The sequence below is a fragment of the Crinia signifera genome, chromosome 3 (genome assembly GCF_055691185.1).
Source record: "Crinia signifera chromosome 3, ASM5569118v1, whole genome shotgun sequence".
Lineage (NCBI taxonomy): Eukaryota > Metazoa > Chordata > Amphibia > Anura > Myobatrachidae > Crinia > Crinia signifera.
In genome coordinates, this window is record NC_139219.1 from 328,053,878 (window position 1) to 328,065,039 (window position 11,162).

The 11,162-nt window shown below is 43.5% G+C and overlaps 1 protein-coding gene across 1 annotated transcript; it reads left to right on the forward strand.

Annotated features, from left to right (window-relative positions):
• Positions 1-7,378: 7,378 nt before the first annotated feature.
• On the forward strand, positions 7,379-8,050 carry LOC146063051 (taste receptor type 2 member 40-like). The gene has a single exon (XM_083175065.1). The coding sequence runs from the start codon at positions 7,379-7,381 to the stop codon at positions 8,048-8,050; it is 672 nt and encodes a 223-aa protein (XP_083031191.1).
• The last annotated feature ends 3,112 nt before the right edge of the window (positions 8,051-11,162 follow it).

Genomic DNA, 11,162 nt, shown 5'->3' on the forward strand with positions numbered 1-11,162 from the left:
AAACTCTAATCCATGCTCTCATCATCTCACGCATTGATTACTGCAATAGTCTCCTTATTGGCCTTCCCCAATACAGACTCTCACCATTACAGTCCATCATGAATGCAGCTGCGAGGCTAATCTTCCTAGCCAGACGTTCATCGTCTGCAAAGCTACTCTGTCAGTCACTTCATTGGTTACCTGTATTCTACCGTATTCAATACAAAATTATTTTACTCACACACAAAGCCATAAACCAAACTACACCAACATACATATCTTCTCTTATCTCAAAATATCATCCAACACGACCTCTACGCTCCTCCCAAGATCTGCGTCTCTCATCCACACTCATTCCTCGCTCCCATTCCCGACTGCAGGACTTTCTTTGGGCTGCACCCACTCTGTGGAATGCCCTCCCAAGCACAATAAGACTCTCCCCCAGTCTCCAAACCTTTAAGCGTTCCCTAAAAACTCATCTCTTCAGGCAAGCTTATCAAATTCCAGAACCAGTCATAGAACCTTGCATTCCGGTGGAATCGATGAAATAAAGAATACAGTATCTATCCTTATGTATCAATGCCTATTTCCCTATAGAGTATAAGCTTGCGAGCAGGGCCCTCATACCTTTGACTGTCTGTAAATACCCAGTTTGTTGTATCATTGTCTTCTATTGTAAAACGCAATGGAATATGCTGCGCTATATAATAAACTGTTAATAAATAAATAAAACAAGGTTGCTTTGCTGAACAATTCATTGGGGCAGATGTATTAATCTGCCTATAACGTTTGGCGAATAACGATTCCCGCTTTGCCAGCATAACGTGGAGAAGCGGGCAAACGTTATAGGCAGATGTATTAACCCCCCCCCAAAGCCGATAAGGAGAGCCGTTATCCCCAGCGTTAACGGCTCTCCTTATCGGCTCCCTCGCCACCCCTCACATGCGCACTCGCTGTCGCACCCCGGGCCCGGCTTTCTGGGCATGCGTGAGATCTCGCTAAAGCCGCGAGATCTCCAGCGCAGCCCAAGCCATACGCAGGGCTAGCGTTGTCCCCATAATGGGGGATAGGACAACGCTAGCCCTGAGCTGGCGAAGCGGCCGGGGCGAATTAACGCCTTGAAGGCTGTTAATACATCGCCCCGGCCGTTAATCCCTGGCGGGGATTGCAGGGACAGCCCCGCCGAGCGTAACTCGGCGGGCTGTCACTAGCGCACGTTAGGTGCACTAGTAATACATTAGCAAAATCGTAATCCCCCCCAGTTAACCAGCGTTAAGTGCATTTTTGCACTTAACGCTGGTTGATACATCTGCCCCATTATAACTAACCATGATAACCCAGGGTAAAGGCCTGGCAGCATTAACCCATACACTCTTCCACACTAACTAAAAGAACCATGGAAAATCTAGCAATACTATTGGTTAGGTAATCACAGCAGTCACCCCACATAACTCCACATAGCCCCAAAGTGGAGTTTTCAAATTGTGCACAGTTTGATGCCTGTCATGTTTAGTTGCAGGTGGGTCCTGTCCTGCCTCTTGGCTCCCCCTGTTACCTCTTCATGGCTCTATGCTAGGACTAACCTACAAACTGAAATCATTGAGAATTTAGAAGAAATGATTTGCAAACTCTTCCGCTGATAAATGTATTGGACATTGGACACTTAAGGGGGAAATTTACCAATATGAAAAACCTAGTTTTTCGTATTGGTATTTCCCCTACGGTTGCATACGACTGTTTAAGTCGTATGCAAAGTCGTGTTCCGGAGGGGAAATTACAAAGCAGTCAGATACGACTGCTTTGTAACCCTCCGATGGTGTAAGCATCCGTATTAGCTGGCCATATATACGGCCGCTAATACGAATGTTTCTGGCAGTCTGCACGGATCAGTCAGATCCGTGCAGGCTGCAGTGTGTAAAAAAAAATAGAAAAATAAATAAATTTAAAAAAAAAAAACGGCGTGGGGTCCCCCCCCACAGCCGAAACCAGCACCAGGCTGACAGAGCCTGGAGCCGGTAATTAAAAATCAGGGAACCCGACAAATAGGGGTTCCCCGATTTTTAACAACCAGCCCCAGGCTCCAGGTCCGGGGCTGGTTCCCAAAATACGGGGGACAAAATGACTAGGGGTCCCCCGTATTTCAAGAACCAGTCCCAGGCACAACCAGCCAGCATGGCAATGTCACAGCCGGGGGACACTTATGATATAAGGTCCCGCGGCCAAAACATTAACCCTACCGACCAGTCAGCCTGACCAGGGGCCCTGGGGGAGTGGGGACCCCCCCAATGAAGGGGTCCCCCCCTCCAGGACTTACCTGACCAGGCTGAAGCCTGATACTGTCCCTGATGCCCCTGGGCGGTGGGCATCGGGCTGATTATGGTGTAAAAAATAGATTAAACTATTGTTTTTTACTGTGGCACTACAAGTGCCAGCAAGCTGGGACTTGGAGAACCACAAGTCCCAGCCTGCTGGGCATTAAAGGGCCCGCTGGCACTTGTAGTTCCACAGTTAAAAAAATAGTACACAAAACACACTGACGCTTTTAAAATAAAACTTTAATACATACAAAGCCCACACATACTAATACTTACCTATCTTCTTTCCGTAGGTAGCCCTGGTCCTGTGTCGTCGTCTTCTGGTCCTGTGTCGTCTTCTGCCTCCATGTCGACCGTCGCTGTCCGGACCCGACGAAATCCATTTGGGAAGCTGTGGAAGGAAACCATACTCACCTGTCCCAGCGCGACGTAGTCCAGGTAAGAGTCTTGGCAAAAAAACAAACCGAACACCCCGAAACCAGCCGGACAGGGAGACGCACAGTGTTTGTTTACATCGTGCGGCTCCGCCTCCCGAATGCCGCTATTGGCCGCCTTGCGGCCTAGTGGCTCCTGATTGGCCGCTAGGCCGCAAGGCGGCCAATAGCGGCATTCGGGAGGCGGAGCCACACGATGTACACAGAGTACCGTGCGTCTCCCTGTCCGGCTGGTTTCGGGGTGTTCGGTTTGTTTTTTTGCCAAGACCCTTACCTGGACTACGTCGCGCTGGGACAGGTGAGTATGGTTTCCTTCCACAGCTTCCCAAATGGATTTCGTCAGATCCGGACGGCGACGGTCGACATGGAGGCAGAAGATGACACAGGACCAGAAGACGACGACACAGGACCAGGGCTACCTACGGAAAGAAGATAGGTAAGTATTAGTATGTGTGGGCTTTGTATGTATTAAAGTTTTATTTTTAAAGTGTGTCAGTGTGTTTTGTGTACTATTTTTTTAACTGTGGAACTACAAGTGCCAGCGGGCCCTTTAATGCCCAGCAGGCTGGGACTTGTGGTTCTCCAAGTCCCAGCTTGCTGGGGAGGCTTGCTGGCACTTGTAGTGCCACAGTAAAAAACAATAGTTTAATCTATTTTTTACACCATAATCAGCCCGATGCCCACCGCCCAGGGGCATCGGGGACAGTACCAGGCTTCAGCCTGGTCAGGTAAGTCCTGGAGGGGGGGGACCCCTTCATTGGGGGGGTCCCCACTCCCCCAGGGCCCCTGGCCAGGCTGACTGGTCGGTAGGGTTAATGTTTTGGCCGCGGGACCTTATATCATAAGTGTCCCCCGGCTGTGACATTACCCTGCTGGCTGGTTGTGCCTGGGACTGGTTCTTGAAATACGGGGGACCCCTAGTCATTTTGTCCCCCGTATTTTGGGAACCAGCCCCGGACCTGGAGCCAGGGGCTGGTTGTTAAAAATCGGGGAACCCCTATTTGTCGGGTTCCCTGATTTTTAATTACCGGCCCCGGCTCCTTCAGCCTGGTGCTGGTTTCGGCTGTGGGGGGGACTCCACGCCGTTTTTTTTTTTTATATTTATTTTTTTTTATATTTTTTTACACTGCAGCCTGCACGGATCTGACTGATCCATGCAGGCTTAAAGCAAATAGAACAGGAAAATGGTGTTCTATTTTCCTGTCGTATTTGCGTGGGTGTTTTACACCACTTAGCAGCCGTATTATCAGTACGGCTGCTTAGTACATCAGGAACCACCATTCTTTTGAATGGTGATTTCTGTCGTATCCTATCGATGGTGTAGACATTCGTATTTGTAACTACAAATACGAATGTTCCATCTTTAGGACTACGAATTGTTGTATTTTTGGGATTGTAAATCCCGAAAATAAAAATTCGTAAAAAAAAGGTGTATTTCTCCCTGCAAATACACCTTTTTTCTACGAATCCATTTTGGTAAATGTCCCCCTAAATTTATCTACCTGCAAATCAATTGTAATAATTTACAATCCCTATGACTCTGTGGCAGTGAGATGATTTTTTTTTTAATCAATTTCCAATTTTCTCTCTTTTTTAATAATTTTGAGGGTTAGCTCTTATGGCTTTGTGGTGGCAATCAGGGTTCAATTTTCCCGCATTACTGGATTTGATTTGGTCTTTTGCATATAGGCCATTATTCTGGTTCACTCGCAAAGGCAAATTCCTTCTCAAATGGACAAAACCATGCTGCACTGCAGGTGGGGCAGATGTTACTTGTGCAGAGAGAGTTAGATTTGGGTGGGGTTTTACTTCAAAGTGAGATCTATATTGCAGTGTACAGTATAAATAAAGCAGCCACTATTTACCCTGCACAGAAACAAAATAACTCACCCAAATCTTACTCTCTCTGCACATGTTACATCTGCCCCACCTGCAGTGCACATGGTTTTGTCCATTTGAAAATGAATTTGCCTTTGTGAGTGAACCAGAATAAGGGCCATAGTCATTGGTGAAACATGATCAGTCTTTTGGGGCGATTCAGACTTGCTCTGTGCGGTCCAAATTCGCTCCCCCGACCTATGGTGGGGGCTTGCGCATGCACAAATATGCTCGTGTGCGAACCCCTGGAGCGACAGGCTTCATCGAGTTTCACACTTGCCGTGGCGATCGCTCACTGTTGGGCAGGCAGGGGATCGGCAGGGGGTGGATTCAGGCGACCGCCCACCATTTTATGGGCGTGCCCATAAAAACTGGGCGCATCTATAGAAATGATGGGCGTACTTCTGCAAATGCAGGTGTGCCCATGCAACCTCAGGGCGGGCGGGTGACATCACATGCCGTCAGCACCCACCCCCAATGCGGTGGAATGCGGTCATCTGAAATGTAAGTATAGACTTACTCTGTACCGTACATAATATTTTTTTCCGAAATATGTCATTATGACTAGGAAGTGCCGGAATCAGTAGTTTTATACCTTAGTATTAGTCATGTGCCCGGAGTCACATGTTTTTGTTTCAGTTTCATTGTCGTCTTTTGGTTTTGCATAATCAGCCTTAAGTAAAATAAAATCTAAATTTTAAGTTTTAGATTTATTTAAAACAGCTAAAAACAGAAAAAAAAGACATTTAATTTCTTTAATCCCAAACCCAAAAGTCGGTATGAAAATCTCAAAGGAACTTGTTTCCTAGCACGGTGCCCACGTATCGATCTTATGCCATCACATGCAATGTGATGCGATGCGATCAGACCCGATTTTTAATTGTACAGGCACCCTGATGGGTGATTACTATGTTAAATGCACCCCCATTGTTAACGCCACCCCCACTATCAACGCCAACCCGAAGCGTGGCGAGCTCCGACCTTTTCATACCCACACTATCCACGTCGGCGTGGAGTTGATTTTATATAGTGTGGCGAGCGCAGCGAGCCACCGAGCCCGAAGCAGGGCGTGCGCAGCGAGCCCCGCGAGGGGACGCGGATTCCTCGTGGGGCTCGCCGCACTCACCACGCTTCGGGCACGGTGACTCGCTGCGCTCGCCACACTATATAACATCAACTCCACGCCGACGTGGATAGTGGGGGTATGAAAAGGTCGGAGAACGCATACCGCCGCCCCTCACGGGCTTGCTGCGCTCCCCACGCTTCGAGTTGGCGTTGATAGTGGGGGTGGGGTTAACAATGGGGGTGCATTTAACATAGTAATCACCCATCAGGGTGCCTGTACAATTAAAAATCGGGTCTGATCATAATGATTGTAATGGCTTGCGATGCGACATTAAAATTGTACAGTGCGGGTCTTACTACATGAAAATCGGGTCCCATCGCATACCTTAATTAGTGGTATGCGATGGCATATGATGGACGCCATGCTAGGAAACAAGTACCATCTCAAATTCCAAACTTTGAGAATATCCAAATCAGGACGTGGTTCAGATCTCCTCGGCAGAACCGGACCAGGTCATTCGGAATCACAAAACTTGTGTTAATTTGGATTTTTAAAGAACCAAACTGAACTTCTCTAATTTGTATTTACTCTCTTATTCTCTAAAATATTATCTTCTGTATTTTCCAAGGCTTTAAAGAATTTTCCTTGTAAAAGCTGTACTAAAGCGTATGTCGTGCATTATCGTTAGTGTATTGTTAAGTGTATTGTCTGCTTATAAATATTCTATATAAGTGTACATTGTGCCCGATTCAGACCCATTCCACCAGGTCTGAGTTCGGATGCTGACCGATGTTTGCGCTCCTGTGCATGCACATTGGCCGCAATGTGCGAGGCCTGGCTGCAAGCGGTCTTGGCAAATACAGCAGCTTATACCCCTGGTTTTCTGCAAGTCATCATCATCAACAAGTTCTTGAACCTTCTCTATTTCAGATACCTTACAGGCTTCTGAAGGCTCCCGTGCTGGACTGAATGGGTTATTATTATTATAATTTTATTTATAAGGCACCACAAGTGTTTTGCAGCACCGTACAAAGGAACAGTACAGGGAGACAAAACTTGGCATAACATTGAATAAATAACAAATGTGGGTTGCACATTTGTATATTGGTGCACTTATTGAACACTACCTCATTGATAACATTTCTGAACACTCTGTTGATTTACAGGGCGTTGACTTTATCGACAAGATTAAATATTTCCAAAGCAAATTTACTTAATCTGAAATCAAAACCCTGTTTGGTTACATTTCATTGCTATTCCTTAAAATGATTTGCATGCAGCCTGGAAGATGTACTGTACATCGGTATCCAAATATCATGCAAAGCTTACAGCACTTCTATGTATAGTATTAGCTCAGTGTCACTTATGTGTTCCAGAGCCGCCTATCTCATACACAAGTAAGACGTACAGTGCTGGTCGGTTTTAAAGAGCAGGATTCCGGAAAAATGGATCATGCAACTTACATTTTGATATCATCTGTTACTTGGCTTCTGATAATCGTGGGAATATGTCTCAATATATTTATTGTAGCCAAAAACTGCACATGGTGGTGGAGGGGTCAAACTCTTCTAAGCACTGATATTATCATGGCTGCCCTCGGAACCGTGAGGATGCTATGTCTCATATTCTGGATGTATCAAATTTTATTACAGGATTCTCTGTACAGACTGCCACGTACTATGTTTTTAAACTGTATTGTCACTGCAATGATATTTGTGGATTTCTGTAGCCTGTGGTGGGGCACCGTGCTCTGCGTCTTCTACTGCGTGAGGATCACAAACTACAGCAACAGGTTATTCCTGAGACTGAAGATGAACATCTCCAGGATGGTCCCCTGGCTGCTCCTGACGTCACTGCTGGTGTCTGTTCTCTCCAGTCTGCCATTTGTATGGGTCGTGTTTTTGGTACATAGCGATAATTCTACCCAAGTCAGTAATGGCACCAATGATGGAAACTTATCTGTACAAAAGCAAAAAATTGCTTCAATGATCTTCAAGTTTGCAGCCTCCTTCGTGCCGATCACCATATTCTGTGCGGCTGTTTCTCTGCTGATTGCGTCACTCCTGAAACACACCAGAAAAATGAGCAGCAAAGATTCCGGGTTCTCAAGACCCCAGCTTGTAGCCCACATAAGGGTCATTGTAAATATGATGTCTTTTCTGTTCCTTTATGTTCTCTTTGTTATAGGTATCAGCTTAATGCCTTTAACTGTCCAACGCCAAAATCCAGTTTTCCGTCATCTCTGCCGTATCTGCTGTATCTCCTACCCAAGTCTGCACTCAGTCATGCTAATAGTCAGCAACGGAAATCTGAAACGCGCCATTGTTGCTGCTCTGGGTTGTACCAGGAAAATCTGTCTTAATGAACACATTCTATAGAACCAGAATAGCTAAACGCAAGCTTAAAACATTGAAGCCTCAAGGCGGGCTGGGATATCCTGACCTATTTGCGTATTCATTGGCTATACACTACAGATATTTAGCAGACTGGATACTTGCACAGTCTGTCTACACAGATTATAAATTAGACTGTGCCATATTTTCACCTTATTCTCCTAGTGCACTCATTCAGTCAAACACATCTAAGATTCCAAAGAAGATAAAATCCCACATACTCTTCCATGATACATGTGTGGCTTGGACAAAAATCAACAAAAAATCAGGTAGAAAACCGCTCCTTACATCACATGTCCCATTATGGGGCAGCCCACTATTCCCTCCTTCTCTTTTGACTTTGGGATATGTAACTTGGAAAGAGAAAGGTTTGGACAACTCGTCAAAAATGTTTGACCCAGGAGGCAATTTACATTCTTTTGAATATTTAGCCTCAAAATATAGCTTACCTAACTCGCATTTATTCATGTTTTTACAAGTAAGACATTACTTGCAATCTTTAAAATTACCAAAAAAGACATCCAGCTCTACAGCCCTTATAACCCAAATTACGAATTTGGACTATTTATTAAATTATATTATAGCTAAACCTTACAAGGTGAAATATTTATACAATATATTAATGACCTCTGATTTAGACAAAGATCCGCAATGGAAAATGTTGTGGACTAAATGGAATATTGATATACCAGAACTGTCACAAGTGAGCTCAATGTTAGAATCACACGAACTAAACTGTAGGTCTCTAAAATCGGTTTACCTACAGGAGGTTTATGTGAGAACCCTACATAGGGCCTATATTACACCGTCTAGACCAGTGATTTTCAACCTTTTTACCTTATGGCACACTAAATAAGATTTTAAAATTGCCAAGGCACACCGTGAGATCCCCACAGGGCAAAACACATTGCCCCTCACAGGAAAAAAACAAACCTATTGCCCCCATATAAAAACAATCACACTGGTCCCCACAGGTAACACAAATAAAATACATTGGCCCTTTAAATGAAAAGAAGAGACCCGTAAATAACACTTGAACTGGTGGTGGCTGTAAACTAGTTTGGGCATCTCTAGATCTGGGGGCACACTTGAGAACAGCTTAAGGCACACAAGTGTGCCACGGCCCAGTGGTTGAAAAACACTGGTCTAGACGAAAGCATATGGTTCCGGAAGAAACCGGTCAATGTACTAAATGCAGAAAAAGCAATGCCGATTTCTCACATTGTATGTGGGACTGTTATAAGATAAAAATATATTGGAACAAAGTTCTGCAATTTATAAATAATATGTTTCATACTAACTTCACTCTGCACATAGCTGTCTATATGGGAATATCATATCAAGCATGGCCTCTTCAGGCTTTCAACAAACAGGAACTATCTTTACTTATAATGATACTAACAACAGCAAGAAAATGTATATTAATACATTGGACTAAAAAATCTGCACCTACTATAATGCAACTTAAACAAAAACTCTTACAAATATTGTTTTTTGAAAGACGCTATGCTAGGCTGGATTTGATAAATGGTGCGAAATTCTTTTATCAAAAATGGTCTATTTTTATTAATACACTAGATGTTCAGGAAAGAGAACATATCTCTTCCATTTTTGAGAATAAGATACCGCACATCATCCCTTAATCTAAGCTGAATGTCTTTACTGTTGAATATAGGAAGCTATTGTATATACCTCTGTCGCTATATACTATATTGTGTGTAATGCTAACTTGTAACACAGGAATAATAGATAATGGATAATTCAATTGTTATTTATGTTAATGGTAATGTGAAGCCTGGATGGGCTAAGACACCCCCCCCCCCCCTCCACTTTTATTTCATACTCTCCGCTTTACTTTCCTTTGTCTTCCCAGTAGTGTCTATATGTATAAATGTTTAGTATAATAGAAGTGTTTGTATCTCAAATATATATCTTTTTATATATCTTCTCAGATATTTTCTAGGCATAGTAATCCCACGAGCTTTAGTTAACTGCTCTAATGGAGTCTGAAAATAAAAAGACCCAAGGTTTATTAGAATTGGTAAAACTTTATTTTTGGACAAAAGACGCTTAGGAGACATATAATATAATAGATAACATAGTAATTTTTATGTAAAATTGTCACAGTATGTAACAAACATTAAGCTGTTTACTTTTTGTATTTTATGCTTGAACAAAAATACTTTAATAAAAATCATAAAAAAAAAAAATAATAATAAATAAAAAAAAATGAACACATTCTATAAAAGGAATTACTTCTGGTTTCTATATGGGAATTAACCACACAACAGACATAAGCCATTCTATAAAAGATGCTCCACATTATCTATTTTAGTGCTCAATCCTGCCTACTGCAAACATTTGTTTATATGATATTCAAAGGATTATCTTTAAATAGAAGCATTAGTGTGTGTGGGGGGGGGGGGGGGGGGGGAATGACACAGATCACCGGCTGCCTGTCTATCACTGTCCAAGTGGTGTTCAAAGGACTTCTGGCCTGTAGAGACCACTTGTGTGACTGTTTCGCTGAATTTACCTGGATCACCCATATCCCTTACTTCTACTCATCACCTCCTTGGTGTCCGAATCCCACAGGATTCACAATGGTCTCTACCTGCTTGTCGATTGCCACTAGATTTCTTTGTGACTTGATTGGCCTTCTCTATATTTGGATCTATTTTGTAGCATTATTCCTCATGACTGTACCTGGGCTTCTCAATCCAACCACCTGTGACTACAATCTCCCTGTCTGCTGTCCACCTTCTGACTTGTGACCTACTTTTATAAGAGGAAGTAGGGTGAGTGCTCCTGGGGACTTTCCTTTTAACTCCATAAATTATGCTTCTAATTTGGACGAACTCACCTCCATAATGTAAGTTTTGCTGTTATAAGATCCTTAGTTAGTGGTCAATCCTGCGTATGACATTGCTGCTTACAAATTCCCCTTTTATTATTTCTACATTCTTCAGATATTTCTAAGCTCAAAGATCTGGTTTACTAATTACAGAGGTCCAAGCACCAAATAAGTAACAAATTGGATGAATTTGAAGATCTACTGTGACCAATCATAGGTCCTGCTCTGCAGTGGTGTAAGTTT